Here is a 26,416-nt window from a genome sequence, read left to right as displayed (position 1 = left end):
TTGCTAATATAAAATGTACAGTTTTACACAATATTTGCCCATTTGAGATATTTCAGTCTTGCATTTCATTAAACTGGGCAGCATACAGTACATACAGAACTTGAACAATGGGTTACAAAGAAACAAAAGCCTTTTTCCATGTTGGTGTCTAGTTTGTTGTTTCCAACTCCATTATATGAACAAAAGTATTGGAACACACTTCTCATTCATTGAATTCGGGTGGTTCATTCAGATCCATTGCCACCAGTGTATTATATCAAGCATCTAGCCATGTAGTAAGGTTTAAAGACATTTATGAAAGAATGGGTCATTCTGAAGAGCTCAGTAAATTCAAGTGTCATACTGTCATAGGATGCCACCTTTGCAATAAGTCAGTTCGTGAATTTCCTTCCCTGCTACATATTCCATGGTCAACTGTGAGTGCTATTATAGCAAAGTGGAAGCTTTGAGGAACAACAGGAACTCAGTCACAAAGTGTCAGACCACAAAAAGTAACAGGGGTCATCGAGTGCTGAGGTGCATAGTGCGTAAAAGTCGCCAATGCTCTGTTGACTCAGTAACTGCAGAGTTACAAACTTCCTCTGGCTTTAACCCCAGCATAAAACCTGCGCTGAGAGCTTCATGGAATTGGCTTTCGTGGCCAAGCAGCTGCATGCAAGGCTCACATACACAATGGCAAGCATTGAATGGAGTGGTGTAAAGCACGCCACCACAGGACTCTGGAGCAGTGGAAACGTGTTCTGCGGAGTGACAAAATCACGCTTCTCTGTCTGGTAGTCTGATGGACAAATCTAGGTTTGGCCAGGAGAATATTACCTGCCTGACTGCATTTTTCCAGGAGTAAAGTTTGGTGGAGGAGGGACAATGGTATGGGGTTGTTTTTTGGGTGCTGGGATAGACCCATTAGTTCCAGTGAAGGGCACTCTTAATGATTCAGCATGCTAAGACATTTTGGACATTTCTATTCTTCCAACTTTGTGGGAACAGTTTGGGGAAGGCCCTTTTCTGTTCCAGCATGACTATGCCCCAGTGCACAAAGCAAGGTCCATAAAGACGTGGTTGAGTGAGTTTGCTGTGGACTGGTCCGCATAGAACCCTGACCTCAACCCCATCAAACACCTTTGGGATGGACTAGAATGGAGATTGTGAGCTTTATGTCCAACATCAGTATCTGACCTTAAAAATGCTCTTCTGGATAAATGGGCAGAGATTTCCATGGACACACTCCAAAATCTTTTGAAAAGCTGTCCCAGTTGTTACAGCTGTAACGGAGGGACCAACTCCATATTGATGCCTAAGGATTTAGAATGGGATGTCAAGAAAGTTCATAGAGGTGTAATGGCCAGGCGTCCCAATACTTGTCCATATAGTGTAAAACATACTACAACAGCAGTCCTATCTTGGCTCCAATTATGTGTGAAAGATGGACTCTTCTGCAATCTATTGAAATCTTTGGTAGTCACATAGTTTAATTATACTTGTAATTAATTATAATAAGTACTGGGGTGATTAATGGGTGGCATAGTGGACCACTGGGTGTCTGTGGAGTTCTCCTTGCATCACACAAGCTTCCTTCCAAAGGCTAACTGGTGTCTCTAAATTACTTAGAGCAAATGTATGTGCTCTGTTATGGAATGGAGTCCCAACCAGCATGGACCCCAGTCTTCTGCTGCCCGGAATAGGTTTCCATTCACTCAGAGATTTGACGATGGATGGATGGAATGATTGTCATTCTGTGATAATATCTTTTCTAAACACTGAAGTGATCAAGGGTAACAAAAAAATCATTCAGCTTTGCTAATTCATTTTTTTGTTTGAAGAATTAATTTGCATGTTATCATATTATAACTATTTCATTTGTATGTAATGCATTTCCATAAAAACCACTGATTTAAACATTAATGACAAAGATATTGCAGTATTACAGGTATCTAATTCATAATACAACTATTTACAATGTAATTTGCGTTCTTTGCTAAAATTAACAAAGCATGGAACCTAGTGAAGTCTTCTAGCCATTACAATTGTATGCATGCCATATTAGACATAGGATTTGTAACTGATTTTTTCTTTTACTTTCTAGGTATTGTGGACCAGAACACACACTTTATTAGGATGTAGTAAATTTATTTAACAAAACATATGCACAGGGCTGTAAATTAAACTCATCCACTCACCTGAGGTGAGTAATTTAGACAAAGGGCAAGTACTAAAAGCTGAACAATAGCCTGCTGGCTAGTAAATAAAACTACGTTTCAGACATTTTTTTTTGTTGAACTACTCAGTTGGCTAGCAGTAAAAATTTGGATGTTCCAGCCCTGCATATGATTGTTAACGGTTTTAATGCTGGGGTATCAATCAACAGCAAGGTGGAAGAGTTTAGCAAAGCGGCTAAAGGAAAATGAAACTGCTGACATTTACATGGGGGAGGAACAGGATTGAAGCTTTAAAACCAGACAGATAGAGAGACCACAAGTTGCCTAATTTTTGCCCTCTTTATCTGTTTCTGTCGCATGTCATGTAATTTTAAGCTTCAGTCATCCAGAAAGTGATCAAAGTTGACTAAAATATGAGAACTGTTGATAAAAGTCCTGCGTACCTAAGACAGTTGGGGTATTGGTTTGCTCTTCTGTTGACAAAAGGATTTTGTTCCCATTAATCTTATGGTTAAGAACAAGAAAATTTTAATTAAAAAACTAAATTAAAAAATGATATATAAACACTACATGAAAAGATTGACAATGACAAATTATATTATTCTTATTATTATTATTACAACAACAACAATTATTATTATTATTATTATTATTAATATTATTAAATGGAGAAAGCCTTTTGAGGTTGTATTAAAATCAGTGAGTTATGGCCAAAAAGTAGAGGTCACAGCAGGTAACAATAAGTGTCCCCCAAGGCTCAGTTCTTGGTACTCTCCTCTTCAATCTGAACACCACCTCTCCGGATTCTGATCATCCAGTCACGTGACTTCTCCTATCACTGCTGTCTTGATGACATCCAGCTGGATACCAGTCTCTTCTCTAATCTCTGCATTACTTGCTAGCATCACAGAACATCTCTAAAAGCAAGCTTTTTCCCTGCCTCTATCAAGGTTTGCATAATGATAAGTTGTCAGATATTCTTTCCTGTATAAATAGCAGCTTGAGGTCCTCTACTATTCTATAACATCAGGAAAATCAGGCCTTATTTGTCAGAATATGCAGCTCAAGTTCCAGTCAAAGCATGTGTCATTTTGTGACAAGACTACTACAGCTCCAGCTCGTGCTGTCAAAGCAATGCAGATGATTTCAAATCTGGCGGAATATCTGGTATTCAATCAACCAAAATGCTGTCATGTTATAACCCTCCTTGTCTTTCTTCATTAACTTCCTAAAGGCACTTGCATGAAGTCATTGGTGCTGGCTTTCAGAAACATTTATGGAGACTACCTGTCTCCATAAAGTCGCACATTGAAACCTAAATCTCCTCTTGCCCTTTTCAGTCAGAAGATTCCTACACCATGATAGAAAGTCTCCTCTAGACATTCCTTGCGTGTAGTTCCTCGATGGTGGAATAAGCTACCCACCCACTTCTGGTCATCAGAATCATATTAGGGTCTTGCTATATTCTTTGTAATGCAATGCTTTGATGGTAACTAGGGAAGTTTTTCTGCTGAAGTAACGTATGTAGTTTCTTTATTTTGTTCTACATTTTAGCTTTTCCATAAATGTAGGATGTGTATGTTATGTGATGTTTTATATCTCTCCAGCTTTGTCAGCTTGATACAGAATCAAGCATTAAATCTAAGCTCCTTAGATTTAAGTTCTGTTAGTCTTGAGGATCAGGCAATTCACAGCTGAATGTTGTTTATGGCATTTAGCCATCGATAAGCATCTGGCTTAAGAGAAATACCAATCAATACAAAAACAAATTTATGAAATTAAGATTATTTATAATAGTTACTGTATTTTGAGAAGTGAACATAAATTACAAAATAATTTATGTGAATTAATTCAACTAAGACCAGACTAAATGTATTAATAAGAACTATTTTCAATAACAGTATTTTTGTTTCCCCTCAACCCCCCTAACTATGTTTCCTCAGGGCCAGATGTAGCGAATGGTGGTTGTGGGTGCCAGTGGGGGAGGGGTGTTTTCTAACAGAGCCTGACTTCATGTTATGGAAGAAAGGGGCATCTGGATAAGATAAAACGGAAGCTTCCTCACTCACACGTTTGAATGACACTCTGGCAGTGCCGATACCACAGTGTGGCACATGCAGTGTGAGTCACCTGCCCACAAAAGCACACAGATACTTGCTCATTTCAAACAACTGGCGGGATTCTGACAGTTTGCAAAAACACTGTTATTTTATAGAAGTGTGTCATTCAGATCATCAGACCAGTTAAGCAGCTTCTACTGTTTGGCAGTATATACACTCACCTAAAGGATTATTAGGAACACCATACTAATACAGTGTTTGACCCCCTTTCGCCTTCAGAACTGCCTTAATTCTACGTGGCATTGATTCAACAAGGTGCTGAAAGCATTCTTTAGAAATGTTGGCCCATATTGATAGAATAGCATCTTGCAGTTGATGGAGATTTGTGGGATGCACATCCAGGGCACAAAGCTCCCGTTCCACCACATCCCAAAGATGCTCTATTGGGTTGGGATCTGGTGACTGTGGGGGCCATTTTAGTACAGTCAACTCATTGTCATGTTCAAGAAACCAATTTGAAATGATTCGAGCTTTGTGACATGGTGCATTATCCTGCTGGAAGTAGCCATCAGAGGATGGGTACATGGTGGTCATAAAGGGATGGACATGGTCAGAAACAATGCTCAGGTAGGCCGTGGCATTTAAACGATGCCCAATTGGCACTAAGGGGCCTAAAGTGTGCCAAGAAAACATCCCCCACACCATTACACCACCACCACCAGCCTGCACAGTGGTAACAAGGCATGATGGATCCATGTTCTCATTCTGTTTACGCCAAATTCTGACTCTACCATTTGAATGTCTCAACAGTAATCGAGACTCATCAGACCAGGCAACATTTTTCCAGTCTTCAACTGTCCAATTTTGGTGAGCTCGTGCAAATTGTAGCCTCTTTTTCCTATTTGTAGTGGAGATGAGTGGTACCCGGCGGGGTCTTCTGCTGTTGTAGCCCATCCGCCTCAAGGTTGTGCGTGTTGTAGCTTCACAAATGCTTTGCTGCATACCTCGGTTGTAACGAGTGGTTATTTCAGTCAAAGTTGCTCTTCTATCAGCTTGAATCAGTCGGCCCATTCTCCTCTGACCTCTAGCATCAACAAGGCATTTTCGCCCACAGGACTGCCGCATACTGGATGTTTTTCCCTTTGCACACCATTCTTTGTAAACCCTAGAAATGGTTGTGCGTGAAAATCCCAGTAACTGAGCAGATTGTGAAATACTCAGACCGGCCCGTCTGGCACCAACAACCATGCCACACTCAAAATTGCTTAAATCACCTTTCTTTCCCATTCTGACATTCAGTTTGGAGTTCAGGAGATTGTCTTGACCAGGACCACACCCCTAAATGCATTGAAGCAACTGCCATGTGATTGGTTGATTAGATAATTGCATTAATGAGAAATTGAACAGGTGTTCCTAATAATCCTTTAGGTGAGTGTATAAATTCTTTATATATGTAAGAGGGGCTTCTTCCCTGCTTTATGGGTCTTCAGTTCTGCTTCTTGGAGCCTGTTCTGAATTGTCCTAGCAGTGCACTTCACACCACTTAATGTCAAGGTCATTTGAGGTCATCTTTTATGAGGCACTGCTGGATAAGTTGACGGTCATCTCTGGCATTAGAAAGTTGCTTCTGCTCTCTACCTGCTTCATTTTTGGTTATTGCCAGTGTCTCCTGCTTCACCTTATTCTTGTGTGCTGCTGTCTTAGAAATTTTGAGCCTGGAAGCAGCCTGCCCCACAGTTTAGCCTTCAGCCAGCAGAACCAGGATTAACACAGGATTTTAAAAAGAAGATTTTTAAAAATACTCTTAATTTCTTTCAAGATATGCATATATATTCAACCATGACATTGGTTAGAAATAAAGTTAATCAGAAATGATCATGAAATTGCTTCATTTGAGAAAGAAAGAGAACATTATTTTGCATTTTACCATTGTTTGGAAAGAAAAACATGTTACATAATTCATGTAAAAGGTACAACTTGTGCCACAGACTCCAGGTCAAGTATATTTTCTTCTACTTTTTCCATTATGTTTCGCAATTGGCACTGTATTCATTTTAAGAAGGTTTACTGTAAAGGGACGTACATTTTTTAAAGAAAACTAGTACATTCCATCTTCAGTCGCATAACTGCAGCACAGCGAAAAGCAAATAAACTTCAGCAGGTTCACAGATTATTAGCAACATGTAAATTATACAGTACAGAATCCATGCAATGCTTGCAAAATGTTTAAAGTCCCACAATTAATTAACTTTACTGAATTTTTATAGTTTTTCCTAAGTAAAAAATCAATATGAAGAGAAAAATGAATATTATGTAACCACATTACATAATCAGTCTTGCTATAAATCCAGTAGGACATATATATTACTACAGTTTGGCATGTTTAAACAAAATCAGTTAAGGAATTGTTTTGTGATTGATAGTTTTACATTTATGTATCAAAATATGACTAAAAATGAATAACACAAGAAATAAAAAGAATGTAATGTATGTAAATAAAATATACACATTCAATGTGAAAATTGAACAACTATTGAAAACGAAATTATAATTATATAATATAGTCTAAAGAATTGTGGCCAATATACAATAGCATAATTATAAGGCACTACTATAAGCCCCAGAACCAAAAATGTGCGGCAAGACAAGTTTTCAATTTCAACGATTAAGTAAACCTTACTTACATACACACAAGGTGATAAAAATAGAAGCTATTGCATGTTTCACAGATTGTTCACACAAAGTATCAGAAAAGTAAATATAGAGAGTGCCAGCTGTCTTTTGGTAACAGTTATAAAGCCTAATTCCAAACCTCACACATTCCAAATGCTTATGTAGACCGGGGTCATTGGAGCCTGCAGTCTATCCCAAGTAGCACCAGTGCGAGGCTGCGGGTAAATTGTGGATAGGATGTCAGTCCATCACAGGGCACACACACACAAGCAATGCTATGGGCAATTTTGCGATACCAGTTCACCCTATTGCATGTCTTTTGTCTGCAGTAAGAAACACACATGATACAGAGAGAACATGCAAATTCCTTACACATAGGATGGGAGTATAATTCTGATTCTTTCTTAACAAAATAATAAGAAGAATAAATAAAATCTAGAAACATTTGTCATACAACTTAGACATTAGACCACTGAGTTGTTTTATATAGTATAGTGGTTTTATAAATAATTACCATACATTTAAATGATAAAAAGACATGTAAAACTTAAATATTGAGGCTTGCTCAAAAACCAAAGCCTATGAAAATGGAGGTAGCCATGTTTGGCTCCAACTTACTAGTGCAAAGTCTCAGTTAAAGTGACAAATGACATGACTTTTTATCATCGTCAATATATGCAAATTTAGGGTATCTTAAAACCATTTATGTGGATGTTCTATGAAAGTGTTCAAATGCTCAACGGTATACCATTCTAGAGAAAGAAGCATTAGACTAATAACCACCCACAAATGAATGGTAGTCATGACATTTAAATCTTCACACAATTGATTATTCTATGCATTCCAATAAAACAGAATCTTTGATTCCGAAAGGTGTCATCTTTGTTACAGTAGATTTAAATGGGCTTAATAAGAATTGCTATAAATGCACATACAGTATGTCCTCATAGGCAGCATTTACTTGGAGGCTGAAAATATGCAGATGTCCTCCAGGAACACTTCTCAAACAGTACATGGAAATTCACCGCTCTAGTGAAAGATATGCTCTCCACGGACAATGTGCGAGAAAAACTCATAGCGATCTTGGCTGCAGCGACCACATATGTTGCACTCCAAAGGGTTTCGGTATCCATGGCAGCCCATGTGGATAGTGTACATGACATGGTCAAGAAAGAGCACGTGGCAATGCTCACACTTAAAGGTTCTCATCTCCTTGCCTTCCCTGCTAAAGACGCGGTAAACATTTCTGGTGATACAATGGTCAAAAGAGGCATCCATGCAACCTGGCCCCACCTCCTGCACCTCTTCTTTACCAACCGTCATGCTATACCTGAGGTAGGGAACATGATTAGAGGAGCTGCCAGGCCTATCCTGTAGACTGTTGAAATTGAAGGTAGCAGATTCAGTGCCACTGTTACAGGGGGACTCCTCCTGGTTAGTCAGACTATTCTTAGGCCGAATGAGGGACAAAGAGCTGTTGATGGAGGAAGGGGAATCTAATTGAATGGATGGTTGAGGTAAAACAGTCTGCCTGTTAGCCTGCTCCATTTGGGGCCCTAGTTGATACATATGTGTATAGAGAGGGTTGACTATAGGCACGATGTCTGTCACTGAAAGTGTTGGGTGATGGACAAGAGGCCTTAATGCATTGGTGCCCAAATAAGAGATAGCATTGCTAATAGCATGGTCCATTATGTGAGCTTGCAGTAGCTCTGCCTCCTTCTCATATTTAAGGCTGGCTTGGTAGCTGTAGTACGCCAGCTTTTCATCTGAGGAGAATACAAACACACCATAGGTTAAATCCCTAACTGAGAGAGCTTGCAAAGACAATGAGTTCATAAGTTAGTTAGTTATGTTGACTATTAATGCTATGCCAGCAGCTACAACTATATTCATGACAAAAGTAAATGGATATTAAAACAGATTGTACAATAAGAAAAGTAATTATTAATATTAATAATTATTAAATGCTGCAATCAGTTTAAACAATCAATCAAAATCACCAGAGAGAACATCTTAGTAATCAGTTAAGCATTTATAATGCATTATGAAGAAGATGTCAATTGGAAATGGTATCAGTTTTTCGCCAACATTATTCTAACATACTTAATGGGCATAGGCATTTTACTGGGCATATAATGCTGGGAAGCACCATTGAAATATTACAGTGACATTCATATAAGGCATTGTGTGGGCTGAGTCATTTTGCTTTCAATGACATCAACAGCAATGCAACAAACCACAATGCAAAAAACAGATTTGCAGTGTCTGCAGCCCAATCCTACCCAAGTTCTTTAAAATATTGACTGAATACACACAAATTAAACATAGATGAAACAATTAGATTTTATTTCAAACTGATGCTAATTCACACGCTCATTAAGAACCTTCATTTAGTAATTTTGTACTCAGTGTACGCTTCCATTTCCAAGTACTACTGCACTTACCTACAAACTTCTGTGGTACAGTGCTTTTCCTTTTCCCTACAGTGCTTGGCAGTCGTTCAGTTACTGGTGGTTGGTTGAAAGGCACCAAGGAAACAGCTTCTAACAAAGATGTCTTATCTGTGCCACCTTTCACTGTGTTAAGAACATGCAGTAAAAGAGAGGTAAGTTGGACAAAGTGTCCAAGATTCAAATTAGCCAAAATTGGAACACAGTTACAAGAATCAATTGTTCCTCATAGAAGTATTTCCCATATTTACCAATTCAAATAGATCAATATTTAGGCATGCAGATCACTGCTATGTCTGCTAAAGTATAACATTCCATTTTTAGGAGCAGCCTGACATATGCAGATATAGAGTTTAATTTATCTTTAACTTCATCAAATTTCATCATAAAAAAAAAATAACAAAAAAATGGATTTATCACACCTGGTGTATGCGCATATGAATGCAATTTCCCTTTGATAAATTAGAACTGTCTTGTAAATTTGTGTACATACACCAACGTGAGATCCTGCCCAGTTGCCGCTCACAAATCATAATTATTGATGCAAATGAAAATCAAGAAGAGGAGTTTTGAACAGTGAGAAGCAGAGGCATCTACTTCTGTATTCTGTACTGCTGTGCATTTGATAAACCCACTTTTGACTTTTGAACATTATCACAATGCAGTGGCAGATGATGATTTTTAAAATGGGGGAAGCACGCTGTGGACAGTTGGCCATATGACCAAAGAAAAAACACCTTTTTTTCTTTTTTTAGTACGTCAGCTACTTCTGTGTAAACTCTGCTCTACTTCATCAAAGGACATCTTTAGAATGAAGTCAACATTAGCTGCAGTGTCTGCCATTTTCAAAGCCTCTATTTCAGCTTTAACACACACACAACTGAGTTAGCAAACTAACTACCAAACTAGTATAATAAAAATTATAGAAACTGAAAATTAAACAAACAATCAAACTCGAAACTCACGACTTTACAATATTTACAAATGCCAATGGCTAAAGATGACATATGAAATGATAAAGTGCTACTTTGGGTTTCAACAAAATGCTTCTCCGCACTCGCATGCAACAGAATGAAAGAATACTGCAAGCCAATACTGGTGACACCATGTGAAAGTCATGATCATTAATCTTAATGGTAGTTAATCCTGTCTTGTGCAGAGAATCCAGGCAGATCTAAAATATCTGACTGCAAGTCTATGTGTTCAATACGAATTGCCTAAGCAAAAACTATGCATGAAACTCTCTTCAGTTGAGTCCCACCGAATGTATCACAGTGGCACAACAAGGCTGTTTTGAAAATCTCCTTCAAATGCGGCTAGAAATATGTCCTTCCTTTCCCTGGCTACGAAGGATCCATCCGATGGGTCCTTCACTGCCCAACATATACAGAGATTCATTGTGCTACAAAGGCTATGCTCACCATGTCCCTGGATTGGGACAAAGCCATAGACTCCTAGTGAAGCCTGGTGTCCAGACAGGGTCCAAAAACACGTAATCAAAGCATATTCATGAATAAGCTCTCTGTGTTAATGAGCGCCTGTGGGCTGGTTATCCTGGTTGCAAAGGAAAAATTGATGTATATGTTGTTGAAAGCAAATTCTGTAAAATGATCAGTGCTGTGGTTCAATCAGCAAGATAGGTTAAATGTTTAATTGAAAATAAAATGAATTTACACTGATACATATGCTAATTAATTTCTACTTGTAATTTATGTTGGAAGCCAGGCTACCCGTGTGGTCTTAGAGCAATTGTGTCACAATGTCAGGGCACTCAGGTACACTGATTACATTAGGAAAGCTAATTTACTGCGAAACAGACAAAGGGCAAAAACATTACACATAGTGCAAAGAGTAAACTAATAAGTGAAAAATAATAATTAGTGCGTCTTGAAAACTCATTCCCTTCTAATCCTTCCATTATGTAGTTAAAAAATTCATTATGCCATAAAGCATTTTTCTGACTATAGGCTATACGTGGATCCATGATGTGAATGTTTGATGCCTAATTCTCACTTAGTGTAACTAGTGAAAATGAGAGACCTTTTCAATTCATGGGATGAGTTGAAAAGAAATATGAAGACAACAAATTACAGTTGATCTTTCCACATTGTGGGGGTTAAAGGTGCAAGCCCCCCACCATCTGGAAAAACTGCACCAAATTTTTTGGTCCCTCAATGAGCGAGGCAAAGCGAAGCTAAAAGGTACAAGAAATGCATGATACAAAGATCACTGTGATCACTGCAAGATACCACATAAGAGGCTGCTGTAAACATATTTGCCGTCCATCAGCACTGCACAGAAATTTTGTGCATTTATGAGTTACTAAACTTTTTGTTTGCCATATCCTGGTCTTCACATGACATCTGTGGCTTTCACAAAACTCTCAAAAAATCCTGAAACATTTCCAGTGATATACCAAAACTATGGGGAAATGTTGCTATGCAGAAGGGTTGTCTGTAAAGTCTTCAAGGCAAATACATAGTCTTTGGCTTATGCAAGTAAACTGAAAAATCAATTAATCGCACTTAACATAATTAGATTTAATGTTTGTCAAGTCAAAGCTCAGCATTGGTTATATGAGGTACTTGCATGTTTATGGTACTTAGCTGATTAATCTGCAGTTCCCTGCTTTACAATGAGTGTCATCTTTTCCCAATTTGACCAAAATGTTTCGTACACCTGCCCCTGAGTTTTCAAAAATATATATTTTTTCCCATCAATTTTTGTTTGATAAATCCCAGGTTTTATTGTGAAAAGTTGCATTTCAGGCCTCCTTTTGTACATACGCAACTTTGATAAATGAGATTCCTGGGGAAACTAGGCAGGAACTCAAGCTTGTGAACATATGAAAATTTCTAAGATAGTTATGATTTATTAAAGGGAAATTGTGTACATATGTGCATATGCCAGGTTTTATAAATCCAAAGTTTTTATACACATACAATTTTTCATTTGTGTGTATACGCATTCATTCACAATGAAATTTACCAGCAATATAACAATCCTTTCAACACTCATTATTACATATCTTGTACAGGGTCACAATAACCCTGGAGCGAATCCTAGAAAGCACAAGGCACAATGCAAGGAGATACATTAAACTGGACTCACAGTAGGCACCAGTTTCCATAGTGGAAAACATGCACAAACTCCACACATACAGAGCCAGAGATGGAACTTAAACCAGCAACTGCAGAGATGAGAGGCATCAATGCTATACATTGCCACCTTATAACCCTAAAAATAACATGCTATTATATATGGCCCTTAACTGTTACCTTCCTCTGTGGCCAAGATGTTTGTGTCGATGGTTTCCACATAGTTATGACAGCGATCCTTGTGCTCCTCCAATGATGAACGCTGTTTATAGCTTTTCCCACAGAAGTTGCAGTTATATGGTTTTCCAGCTAAAAAAATACGACAATGGAAATGGAGTAAAAACAAATTAACTGTAACCTTTATTTATGTATTGTATTACACTAGGGTTTCTTAACTTTTCCAAGGTAAAGGGGGGGGGGGGGGGTGTTTTCATATCAGTTGCTGTCAGGGCTGTCAATTGATTAAAAAAGAATAACTAATACATTACACAATTTGCAATTAATTAATCGTGATTAATGACTTTCTTTCAAGATTACAGCTTGCTATAATGCATATTTATATGGAAAATCAATCACCAAATTAACGTAGAATAATCACAAATGATATATATTTCAGATATAACAATGTAGTAGGTCATGAATTACAACAGTATAAAAAAGTGTCCCTTGCAATCATTTATATAGTTTATATGGTTGCCCTATAATGCACTGTGCGATGACATTGTTATTCTCGTTAACCGCATTAATTTTAACACGTTAAGTATTTGAAATTGATAGCAGCGATTACTGCGTTACTTTTCACAGCGCTAGTTGCTATTGATCATCATCACAATACAGCCTACTTGATATCATTATTTCTTCAAAGCTCCGCTTTTGTTGAAAATTCCATTAGAATTGCCCTTTCACAAATTCAGTACTTGGAAAAAGCTGACAAATTGAATAAACTGCAAACTGAAAACTAATTTTAACAAATAAATAAATCATACAAAAAAAAACTTTATTGTTGTAAAGTGTAATACTAGAAAAAACTGACACTATGGTTTGTTCCTAGGTTTTTTTTCTCTGACTGCCTCACTGCTTGTTCTAGGGAATGGGTTTTGTAGAGTTGTCACCTGTCTTGTACTGAAAAATAAAATGCTGTGTCCCATTTTTAACCAATATGAGACACAATTTACAGATGTGGACAATTTGTTGGTACCCTTACAGCTCATTGAAACAATGCTCAATTTATCCTGAAAAGTGATTCAATTAAAAGCAGTTGTCTAATGTATACCTACATGCCTTTAGTATGTGATAGAGTAAACCAATAAAACTGCAAAAAACATTTCTGGTTTATTTTACAAAGATATGCTAAAATAGTATGGACAGATTTGTTGGTACAGCTAAAGAAACTATTTATCCTTGTATTATAGTCATATTTCAAATTGTTTAACCTTAATTAGTATCACAGGTGCCTTCAAGCTTTTCATCGGCCATTCAGCATATTTAAAGGGAAGAAACGTGCTACTGTGTTGTTTGGTATCATTGTGTGCACCACACTGAACATGGACCAGAGAAAGCAAAGGAGAGAGCTGTCTGAGGAACTCAGAAAGAAGATTATAGATGACCATGTTAAAGGTAAAGGCTATAAGACTATCTCCAAGCAGCTTCATCTTCCTGTGACCACATTTGGCAGTATTATTAAAAAGTATAAGGTTCATGGGACTGTAGCCAACCTCCCAGGATGTGGACGCAAGAGGAAATGCAACCCCAGGTTGATCAGAAGGATAGTGCGGATGGTAGAAATATAGCCAAGGAAACCATCTGTCACACCCAGCTCCGTACGATCCTTGTGTGTGCCACGCCCACCTCATTACCTCGTGTTTATGCCTGATTGTTCTCAACTGTTGCTCGTTAAACTCAGTTTGTCTTGTGTATTTAGTCCTCGTCTGAGTCAGTCTTCCCCAGACTTGTCATTAATGTTTGCTGTCGTGCTTCCCCAGTCCTGTTTCCACGGAATAAATTTCTCGTTTCACCCGACTTCCTGGCTCCTCTCCCCTGCTTGCCGGTTCGCCAGTGCCCGATCGGGACAGAATGACAAGTCTCCCGGAAAGCACAAAGCGGCAGTCCGAGCACCACTGGCTCGGGCTGCTGCAGGAGTTTGTGTACTGGCGTTCCCAGCCAGAAGTCGAGGAGGACCCCGTAGCCCTGGAGTTGGCTAACCGGGGCACGGACCTCCTCGGCAAGGAACGCCCGCCAGGTTAGGATTACCTCTCAGGAGGGCAAGGAAATCCCTTCAGCGCCTGACGAAGAGGATTTCGGAGAGATGGGATGTGCGCGTTGCCAGGATCCTGGGCAACGTGTCCCAGACTTGCCTGCTCTGGACCTGCCCGCGGCACTGCCTGCTGCTGCTGCCGCCGCACTGCCCGCGGCACCGCCTGCTGCTGCTGCCGCTGCACTGCCCGCGACACCGCCTGCTGCTGCTGCCGCCGCACTGCCCGCGGCACCGCCTGTCCAGCCTGACCCGCCTGTCCCGCCTGTCCAGCCTGCGGTCCCTGCAGCTTAGGCGCCCCCTGCTGGTCACGTGTCGGCGGTGCCCGCCGAAGCATCCCCTGCTGGCCGCACGCTGGAGGTGCCCGCCGTGGCGCCCCCTGCTGGCCGCACGCTCGAGGTGCCCGCCGAGGCACCCCCTGCTGGCCACGTGACGGCGGTGCCCGCCGAGGCGCCCCCTGCTGGCTGCACGCCCGAGGTGCCCGCCGAGGCGCCCCCCTGCTGGCCGCACGTCCGCTCTGCCCGCCGAGGCGCCCCCCTGCTGGCCGCACGTCCGCTCTGCCCGCGACGCTGCCTGAGGCCGCCTCTCCCGTCCTGCCCATCCTGCCCGTCCAGCCCAGCTCGCCCGTCCAGCCCAGCTCGCCCGTCCAGCCCGTCCAGCCCGGCTCGCCCGTCCAGCCCGGCTCGCCCGTCCTACCCGTCCAGCCCGGCTCGCCCGTACTGACTGCCTCTCCGGCTGCACCGCCTGCGGCCACGCCAGCGGCTCCGGCTGCATTGCCAGCCGCCACGCCCCCTGTTTTGCCCGAGCCTCCACCCTCAGGGGCCTCCCTCATGACTCCCTCGCCCTTGCCCCGACAAGGCCGACACCCCCCAGGACCCCGCCTTTCAGTATCCCGGAAGGGACGGGGACACAGGCGTCGGGCCCGGGTCCCGCCCGCCCTGCCCCCTGGCTCGCCCGTTCGGCCCCTGGCTGTGGCTCGGTGGCTGCCTGCGGGTCCTCCGGCTCGGGGTCGGCGGTCTCCGCCGGGTCCCCCCCTGGTTCCTCGGTGCCGGTCCTCGGTCCCGCCTCCGGCTCCGTGTCGGCCGCCTCCGGGCCCCCCTGCTTCGGCTTGGCATCGGACGGCGCCTTCCCCGGCTCCGGCTACGCCGTCGCCGCGGCTTCCCCCTCCAGCCTGCCTGCGCCGGTGTTCCCTCCTGCTCCCTCCGTGTCTCCTCCGTCACTCCCTCGACCCGTTCCCTTGGATCCTGTGTGGTCCCCTCCTGCTCCCTCCTCCCTCTCGCCTGCGGCCCCTCTGGTCGCTGCCCGTCGCCCGTCTGGGTTCCTTCGGGCTCCCCTAGTTCCTCCTCTCTTTCCCTTCGTTCCGCCTGTCTCTGCTCCTCGTCCTTCTGTTCCTCCTCTGTTCACTCCTGGCCCCTTCGTGTCGCCTGTGGGTGTTCCATCTGTGTCTCCCTTCTCTGTCTGCCTTTCCTGTTCTTTGTCGGGTTTTGTCTTGGTTCCTGTCCTTGTCCTTGTTCTGTGTCTCTGTCCTGTTTCCGGTGTCTCGTTGATGTTTTTTGCTTTTGTCTTCCTGGTCCTGTTCCCCAGTCTCGTCTCGTCCGTCGCCTCCTCTCGGGCGCGCCCAGTGTGCGCGCCTTTGGGGGGGGTTATGTCATGCCCAGCTCCGTACGATCCTTGTGTGTGCCACACCCACCTCGTTACCTCGTGTTTATGCCTGATTGTTCTCAACTGTTGCTCGTTAACCTCAGTTTATCTTGTGTATTTAGTCCTCGTCTGAGTCAGTCTTCCCCAGACTTGTCATTAATGTTTGCTGTCGTGCTTCCCAAGTCCTGTTTCCACGGAATAAATTCCCCGTTTCACCCGACTTCCTGGCTCCTCTCCCCTGCTTGCCGGTTCGCCGGTGCCCGATCATGACAGCATTCAAAGCTCAAAAGTCAAGGTACATCACTTTCTGATTGCACCATCCGTCACATTTTGAACAATAATGGGCTCCATGGAAGAAGACCCAGGAGGGCTCCACTATTAGCAAAGTGGAATTCGCAAAAATACATGTTGACAAGCCAAATATTCTGGGAGAATTTCCTTTGGACTGATGAGACTTGTTATATATATATATATATATATATATATACACACACACTCACCTAAAGGATTATTAGGAACACCATACTAATACGGTGTTTGCCCCCCTTTCGCCTTCAGAACTGCCTTAATTCTACGTGGCATTGATTCAACAAGGTGCTGGGATAGGATAGCATCTTGCAGTTGATGGAGATTTGTGGGATGCAGGGCACGAAGCTCCCGTTCCTCCACATCCCAAAGATGCTCTATTGGGTTGAGATCTGGTGACTGTGGGGGCCATTTTAGTACAGTGAACTCATTCTCATGTTCAAAAAACCAATTTGAAATTATTCGAGCTTTGTCACATGGTGCATTATCCTGCTGGAAGTAGTCATCAGAGGATGGGTACATGGTGGTCATAAAGGGATGGACATGGTCAGAAACAATGCTCAGGTAGGCCGTGGCTTTTAAACGATGCCCAATTGGCACTAAGGGGCCTAAAGTGTGCCAAGAAAACACTCCCACACCATTACACCACCACCACCAGCCTGCACAGTGGTAACAAGGCATAATGGATCCATGTTCTCATTCTGTTTATGCCAAATTCTGACTCTACCATTTGAATGTCTCAACAGAAATCGAGACTCATCAGACCAGGCAACATTTTTCCAGTCTTCAACTGTCCAATTTTGGTGAGCTCGTGCAAATTGTAGCCTCTTTTTCCTATTTGTAGTGGAGATGAGTGGTACCCGGTGGGGTCTTCTGCTGTTGTAGCCCATCCGCCTCAAGGTTGTGTGTGTTGTGGCTTCACAAATGCTTTGCTGCATACCTCGGTTGTAACGAGTGGTTATTCCAGTCAAAGTTGCTCTTCTATCAGCTTGAATCAGTCGGCCCATTCTCCTCTGACCTCTAGCATCAACAAGGCATTTTCGCCCACAGGACTGCCGCATACTGGATGTTTTTCCCTTTGCACACCATTCTTTGTAAACCCTAGAAATGGTTGTGCGTGAAAATTCCAGTAACTGAGCAGATTGTGAAATACTCAGACCGGCCCGTCTGGCACCAACAACCATGCCACGCTCAAAATTGCTTAAATCACCTTTCTTTCCCATTCTGACATTCAGTTTGGAGTTCAGGAGATTGTCTTGACCAGGACCACACCCCTAAATGCATTGAAGCAACTGCCATGTGATTGGTTGATTAGATAATTGCATTAATGAGAAATTGAACAGGTGTTCCTAGTAATCCTTTAGGTGAGTGTATATATATATAATAGAAATTTGAGCTTTTTGGCCAGTCACATCAGTTCTATGTTTACATTAGGAAAAATGAAGCGTTAAAAGATAAGAACACTATACCTACTGTGGAAGGGGCTCGGTTTTGTTTTGGGGCTGCTTTGCTGCATTTGGCACAGGGAACCTTGAATCCGTCCAGGGCACAATGAAGTCTCAAGACTAACAAGGCATCCTGGAGCAAAGCATACTGCCCAGTGTTGGGTAACTTCTCACTGGGATTTCCCCTCGCAAATGTGAAGGGATTACAGTATATTCTTTACATCACCCAGCCCTATCCCCTCAGAATGAACTGTGTTTGGTTCCTCCATGTCCACCTTTGCTGAATAATTGTCTGGAAGAAGAATGGGTGGGTGGGTTTAACAGAGATCAGTTGTTTGATGGGATACAGAGTGCACAACTCCGGATTTCCAGGGCTGCAGTCTGTTGGTTTTCACTCAGCCTCCATTGTCTAGTACACCAGATATAATGTTGATGCTGTTTAAAATAGATTCTGCATCCTCTGTTGTTACAGTCGACAGGTACCACCACCTGTTCTATATATTAATAGCAGCTGCTTTTCAATATTCACTGTGTTCAGAAGGTGAAATTACAGTTAGGAAGTGTTGCATGTGAGGTTTTGGTAACTGTTGAATGTGCAACTAGGTGAAGGGTCCATCCCATTAGTGAAAGCCTCACGTGATTTACTCATACTATCATGACAGCCTGCGGAGGAGTGTTTCTAGCTGTTACTCTCACTATTACTTCAAAAATGTCATGGATCTTCAGGCTGATGGTCTAATTGACTTTAGAACTTCAGGTACTTTCCAGCTTTAGGCTGAAATTATGTTAAATTGTTGGATAATATTTTTTTTTATCTGAATTAAGCATATATTACATTACAATATATGACATTACATATCTCATGTTTTCATATGATTTAGATACATACAAGTTGGTTGTAGTTTACAACTTTTTTCATGACTGAAACCCTAAAAATAGTTTCATTATTTGTGAGGAGTGGGTGGCTTGAAATTTGAGTGTTAATGGTGAGGCAATCTTCGATGAATAAAATAGTGATATAAATTGTGAGATTGGTAAAAAAAAAAAAAAAAAAAAAAACCCTGTTGTTGCCTAGCACCCATTTTGTTACAGCTACCACATAAATCCAGCAAATTAGAACATTTTGTCTGCTGACTGCATTGCATACTAGTGGTGAGAATCGGCAGAAACATCCCAATTCAATATTATATCGATACTTGTTTGCTGATTTAATATGTATCGCAATTAATTTTTTTAGTTTTTGCTGCAGCAGTTCATGTCTACATTTAAAGGGTTGTAATGGTACACATTCATCATGTGCCATTCGGTTACATCATTGTGCACAATGAAAGTAATGAAATTAGTTCTTGACACGAATGAAATCTAAATTCACAAGTAGATGTTTAACACGGAAAACATTATGCTAATTTTGAGTGTTACAGATGGTTATGGTTAGTGTTACATAGCTCAAAGACCATTCCATAATTATTAAGACCAGAACTGTCGACCTGTCAGCTCTGTTATACCACAACTGGATATGTTGCTGGAAACGCATCTAACATGCTAACTCTTTTGAGACCACATCATCATGTGTATGATTGTAGCAAGGCAGAATCAGCATCTGTGAGTGAATTTGTGGCACTTTTGCCAGAAAATTCATACTGAGCTAAAAAAAAAAAGGGGGGGGGGGTTGTTTATGGCTACAGATATGCGTCCCTACTGCCTACATTCGATTTTATTCATTATGATTGTTATGATGCAGTTTGAGTTTTGATGTTTTATTTATTTTATGTATTTATTTTAGTGTGCAAATGGGTTTCTCTTCAGTTTTGTTATTAAGACATTTTGACAAACATATTGCCTTATTTTGGTATACAACTGTTCCTAATTGCGTTCGCAGTTTTAATATTAAACAATTTAAAAATACCTTTTTCCCATAATTGCATCGAACTGATTCCACGCAGAAGCCACGCAATGTTCTCATGAGCAGTTCATTATTATGAACCATTGTATTTAACTCAATTTTCTAAAAGTATAGGCTTTATGGCAGTCTGTTCTTAATAGGCATATAACAATGAATCGCGAATCGGTTAAAAATCGATGTAAACGTATGACGATTTAAAAAAAAGAGATGGCGAGCAAATTTGAAATTGAGGGCGGCCCGGTGGCGCAGTGGTTAGTTCTGCTGCCTCACAGCAAGAAGGTCCTGCTTTCGGTCCCAGGTCCTTTCTGTGTGGAGTTCGGACGATCTCCCCGTTTTCGCCAGGGACTCCTATTTCCTCCCATGGTCCAAAAGCGTGCAGGATAGGTTGATTGGTGAGTCTAAATTGGCCCTGTAGTTGTGTGAGTGTGTGTGCCTTGTGGTGTGTAGGCGATTGCCCGGGGTTGGTTCCCTTCTGGTCCCATTGTTTCCGTGATAGGCTCCGGTCCCCCCCACAACCTCAGTTGGGATTAAGCGGTTTCAGAAAATGGATGGATGGACACACCGCCCGATCTTAAATCTTAAAGCATTTGAGCTTTCTGGTAATCACAAAAGCACAGGCAAGACGCAAACTTTGTGTAAAACACTGATAACATACACAAATAGCACAATAAACATGCTTCAGCATGTCCACCGGCACCACAGTGAGCCGAGCGAAGATTATTAAAAGGGCAAACCACGCTAAAAAGTTGCACATGCAAGCCTTAGTTTGTTTATTTGAAGATTTTTTTTTATTTACTTATTTTGATTTGGGATTTCTTTAAAACAGTATTTTATTCGATGTCAGTTGCACTGTTAAGAAGAGGACACGTTTTGCACAGTTTAGAAAGATAAAGGAATATTTTTGAATAAATTTGTCTGCAGCTCATTCTGTTAAATCGTGAGAAAATCGTATCATGAACATGAAATCGTGAATTGTATGGAATCGTGAGTTGAGTGTATCGTTACATCCCTAGTTCTTAATAATGTTCTTATCCTCGGGGGCATATCTGTCCTCAGGTCTAGGTGTCCATTTACATTATAGAATCCAAAGTTTACCCAAACTTAAGTCTTTGCACATTCTTGTTCATTTGTGATAGCACCAAAGTGCCATAACTAACAGTCCGTTAACAACACTTCACCACATGCAATTGGGCAAATATTTTATAATATTATATTCTGTAGTGTAAAGCCAGAAACCAAGTTAAATCATGTCATGTCATCAGACATTTTTCGTTAATGAGACCTTACAACTACAGTAGTAGTGATGATTTTCTATCAATTTTCCACAATTAGGCTATGGAGTTTTTAGCTCCTACAAAGTGCCAGAGGATATTCGGTGCACTGAGCTCTTTAAGTCATCCCACAAATTTTCGATGGGATTGTCAATCTCTCTCCATTTCTCTCCAACTTTATTTCTGATGATGAGTACTGAGTTTTTTTTCTATGTATTAAAGTTTACTTTCCTTAATGTAGTTCAGGACCAAATATGCAGTGTGCTGCTCTCTGTGTTTAAAAATGCTTTTGATATTTTTTTTTTTTTTAAAGATTAACAATTATGAAAACATACTATAGTAAAGAAAAATCATTTACAAGTTTTATGTTAACTGCTCTATTTAAAACCATTTTAATCAGTAAAATTCAGCAAACAAACATTTCTTAACCAAGATGACAAAATGGAAATAAATATGAATATATAGAACGAGGTCTGATGTAACAGGAAACCGAGAACAAAAAAGGTCAACAGAAAGAGTGAGAACAGTAGCCTGCGTGCCATTATAGGCTTATCACTGCATATTTAAATTTGGTTTCTAGTGGTGCAATTCCCCGAACTGGCCAAGGCAGCAGATGAAGTGGGCCAAGCAGACACCAGCCAAGGAATGAAGCACTCAGTCTGACTGCTAGGGAGTCATTACTGTATGAGTATGCAATACATAGTACATTGATAAAAAGCTATGCAACCTACTGGGGAGGTTTTGATGTATAACATAGTGATGATCAATGGTGAAATGTTCAAATCCAGCATTCCTTTAAAGTATGCAACAAAAGTACTTGGGCAGCAGTACTCACTGTATATAGTTTCTTCACTGCTACATTGCTTGTTAACAACTACTCGACTGTGAGACTCACCGGAGTGTGTGCGGAGGTGGCCTGCCAGTGCATCGCGGCGGCGGCAGGCGTAGCTGCAGCAGGGGCACTTGAAGGGCTTCTCCCCGCTGTGCAGCTTGATATGCCGCAAGAGGTTGCCTTTCTGCGTGAAAGCAACTCCACACTGGCTGCACTGGAAGGGCCTGTCACCTGCAGGTACACAGTAGCAGCCACACATCACACCACACTCTGTCCCCCCATACAGTGAACGTGTACCAAGACATTGAGTTCTCCACTGATCCTGCAGTTTGAGAACACTGGAGAGAGAAATAAATCTGTGCAGTACACACTTTACCTATCAAAGTCTGTGTATGATCCTTCATTGTGTCTCTAGTGGATATACAGTGAAGGACTTAACGTGAAGTATGAGGGAACGTAATGTTCTGCCAGACAAGCCCAAGAACAAAACACTGTATGCCTAAGATGGTGAGATATGCTGCAGATGGTAATCGTTGTCTTTGCAGCGTGGTGAGGAGAAGTTTCAGATCCACCCTAAAGATGCACTTTACCCTCGTCTTTTAATCTGCTGGCGGCTGCTTGCAGGGTCTAACTTACCACAAAGCAGACAGGCCCAAGGTTTCCAATGCAATGTGGAACGTGAGGCGGAGCTGTGGGTAAAGGGTGTCTAAAAACCCAGCAACACTTAGTGTTGGAGTTTCCATATATGACAGATAAGCATTTAAGCAAAATAAGCCGATACAATCACCAGGACTTTTAGTAATGTCTCATTTCATTTTTAAATATATTTCAATTCTAGAATTTGCAAACCAGTAAAGAAAAATAGGACCAACACTGGTTCAGTATTACATATTTTTGTCTCCAGCTGAGCCGAAATTATTTGCCAACCTTCAATTAGCTAGTCATACTAGATAATAATGTAGTGGTTGGGACATCTTTAAATTCCACCTATTTTAAATTCAGTTGACATTAGGTCAAAGTATGTGTTATTTCAGGGCAAACTGGTTGGTTTAAGAGTTAAGGAATTGTCATGCATGTTTTTGCTTAATGACAGGAAAAGACATGCTAATGGACTACCCAGAGTAAAATGTAGTTTATAATGAGGAACAGATTCATGTGACATATGTTAACTGAGGCATTGTTTTCCACAATAAAAAGCACTCACTGTACTCCCTTAATCCCTAATATGTAAGAGATTCCACATTACATACAAAAACAAGACACACATAAAGCAGCAAAATATTATACATTAGGATTTGTAACTATGTTCCTGAGGAAATACATGCTACATAAAATATGTTGTAGTAGTATAAATTTAAATTTGTTCATTCCTGATTTATTAAAGATATAGTAAATGGCTGAAATATTTCAAGTGATACCATAAAACTCAAGGAGGGTAAAGATGAGAATCAACTGTCTGTTACTCATAATGGACTCACAATTGGGTAATCGAAATGCAGCTGGCCTTAATCCTCCTCCTTGTTCGTTGTTGGGACTGCCAATCACCGGTGTCTCCAACATCTCCACCTCATTTTGGGCTGTTTCTTCTTTGCCTAAATTCATTCTCAGGCCCTCTTCACCCACCTCTTCCTCTACTTTAATCAAATCAGCTGCAAAATGAAATAAACCCTTTAGCTGATTTTGAACATGATGTATTATCTTTAGAAAACTAATCATACCTGACACTCACACAGCTGGAAGGTGGTAGTTCCTTAAGTTGGGCACATATTGTCAGTAAATGAAATTCATCAATGCATTCAGTGGTCCTGTTAAAGATATAGCATGTCATATTGAGCCCCCAACCCAGACCAATCCAATTGTGTTCAAAATTTACAGTGCCCCTGAATGCACTGAATGCTTTTTTTTATACTTTTGCTTAATATTGTTAAACTATGGAAATGCAGACTTGTTCGAGCTACAGTGGTAACTTAACAAGTGCTTCAACATTTGATATCCATTGTAGATTCTTACCCATAGTCATTTGGTGAATGTGTGCATTTGCCACTATCACACAACTTTCTGCAAAGATGACGACAACATTCTGTGCCTTAAACCGATGGCCAGTGCCAGTGAGAGTCATCTGTGGACTGGTTAAAGTAAGAAGAAATGAGGTCTCTCATGCAGATATTAGGAGCCACTCAGCTCTATCTGGGACGTGCTATCCCTGAAGCTCCCTTTTATACGTAGCAGGCAGCCAAAAACCCCAGGCAGGCTGCATAAACACATGGTACCTTAGAGGCGCATGGTCAACACATACACACCCACGTCATTGAAAGGAACTCAGCCAAGGTGCTAAACTTTTTAATAAAAAAAAACCACCATAGATCATGGTAACAAACAACTGAATAATACTGATCTGACTGTAAGTCAAACATATTCACTTAATCTTGAAACTGAAAGCAGGAGCAGGTATGTGCTCACCAACCTTCAACAGTCTAGCTCAGTGTTTCCCAACCCAGTCCTCGGTGACCCCCAGAGCGTCCACAAAACACTGGTCTAGCATTATGTTGCCGTTCTGTGAATTTTAATGAGAGGTATGGAGGCAATGTCAGTTTCTTGCTAGTGGAAGGAGGGAACAGTTGATTTCTCTAGTAAATGATGTGGAGGCTAGAATAATGGTTCATTACAGAATAACTGGATTTACTGCAACAATCCAGTAAGATGTTTTTCTGCAGTTAATCTGTACAGTGAATCACTACAGTTAATCAATATATCAATAAACCAAAAAGCAATTTTTAAAACATCATTAATATCAAATGCATTGTTTCATACTTAGCACTACTTCTGTCATTTGTATTTTCTAAGTGGTTTTATATTACATTGGCTGCCACTGTAGCCTTGCATCTCAAGGGTGGTAAGTTTAATTACTGCCCTAAAGAATTCAGCCCGTTAATAGTTTTTTAAATTGTATTTCCATTAATACATTACTTCTTACAGTAACACTTTATATGAATGCTACACTATATGTACAAAAGTAGGGGAGAGCGGGGATGATTGTGATGTGGGATAGTTGTAACAGTCTATTTCTCAAATTAGGAAAGAGGTACAAATCGCATAACTCACTCTGCTCAGTTTAGTCTTTATTTCACATGTGAAGAAGGAGCACCCTGTAACAAACACACTCAGATTTGTAAGGAAAAAGAAATTTGAGGTAAGAAAGCAATTTATTGACTTCATGTATTTTTCGTGATAGCACTGCGAGCGTTCTACTTATATTACTCAAACTTAAATCACCTTTATTATGTGCCTATGTAAATATCTTTTATACAAATGCTGAGTGCTAATATTGTTGCTCTTAGCTGCAAGGTAAACTTGTTCACAGCTACCAGTGTCTGGGATATTTGTGTTCTCTAGTTACCCACCAGGGCACTTCTCAAGCCCTGGAAATTTCTGTATTGTGTGTATGGAAGAAGTCTAAGGAAAACTGGGTGAAATGCAAAGTCTGTCCAAGGTTGCCCATCAAGACTGTACACCAGGAGGAGTTCAATATACCTGTCACCACTGTGTGCGCCCACACACACACACGCACCTGTATTCATATCTTTGTTTAGACATTCATTTCTATGGGCAAGAACATAATCCTAACAATAACAACCTTAGCCCCTACCTAGCCTTAACCCAGGGCTGGGCAATCTTATCCGCAAAGGGCCGGTGTGTAGAGATGGGCGATCCACATTTTTTCAATTCCGATCCGATTCCGATACACAACTGCTGATACCGATTCCGATACAAGAGCTGTTTTTACTTTGTTATACTTTATATATTAATTTTTTTTAAGCTAGTAAATACAGATGGAAAAAACGTATGACAAAAAATACACTGCTCAAAAAAATTAAAGGAACGCTTCGAAAACACATCAGATCTCAATGGGGGAAAAATCATGCTGTATATCTATACTGATATGGACTGGGTAATGTGTTAGGAACGAAAGGATGCCACATCGTTTGATGGAAATGAAAATGATAAACCTACAGAGGGCTGAATTCAAAGACACCCCAAAAATCAAAGTGAAAAAATGATGCGGTAGGCTGGTCCATTTTGCCGAAATTTCATTGCATCAACTCAAAATCGTACTCAGTAGTTTGTATGGCCCCCACGTGCTTGTAGGCATGCCTGATAATGTCGGGGCATCCTCCTAATGAGACGCCGGATGGTGTCCTGGGGGATCTCCTCCCAGATCTGGACCAGGGCATCACTGATCTCCTGGACAGTCTGAGGTGCAACCTGGTGGTGTTGGATGGACCAAAACATAATGTCCCAGAGGTGTTCCATTGGATTTAGGTCATGC

The 26,416-nt window shown here is 41.1% G+C and overlaps 1 protein-coding gene across 6 annotated transcripts in view; it reads right to left on the bottom strand.

The window, feature by feature from the left end:
* Positions 1-6,088: 6,088 nt before the first annotated feature.
* LOC111851583 (DNA-binding protein Ikaros-like) overlaps positions 6,089-26,416 on the bottom strand; it is a 35,551-nt gene continuing 15,223 nt past the window's right edge. For 2 of the 6 annotated variants that reach the window (XM_023826620.2, XM_023826623.2), the window contains 5 exons: positions 23,568-23,738; positions 22,153-22,320; positions 12,621-12,749; positions 9,337-9,468; positions 6,089-8,658 (listed from right to left, as the gene is read on the bottom strand). In XM_023826620.2, the coding sequence (XP_023682388.1) occupies positions 7,919-8,658; positions 9,337-9,468; positions 12,621-12,749; positions 22,153-22,320; positions 23,568-23,738 (1,340 nt within the window). In that variant the 3' untranslated portion in view covers positions 6,089-7,918. Of the gene's footprint in view, positions 8,659-9,336; positions 9,469-12,620; positions 12,750-22,152; positions 22,321-23,567; positions 23,739-24,099; positions 24,515-24,553; positions 24,787-25,191; positions 25,236-26,416 lie in introns of those variants that run through there. The other 4 variants (XM_072715237.1, XM_023826622.2, XM_023826621.2 and 1 more) reach the window with 4 other exon arrangements.

Source organism: Paramormyrops kingsleyae, chromosome 1 (genome assembly GCF_048594095.1).
Source record: "Paramormyrops kingsleyae isolate MSU_618 chromosome 1, PKINGS_0.4, whole genome shotgun sequence".
Classification (NCBI taxonomy): domain Eukaryota; kingdom Metazoa; phylum Chordata; class Actinopteri; order Osteoglossiformes; family Mormyridae; genus Paramormyrops; species Paramormyrops kingsleyae.
This window is presented reverse-complemented; position numbering and strand designations above follow the sequence as displayed.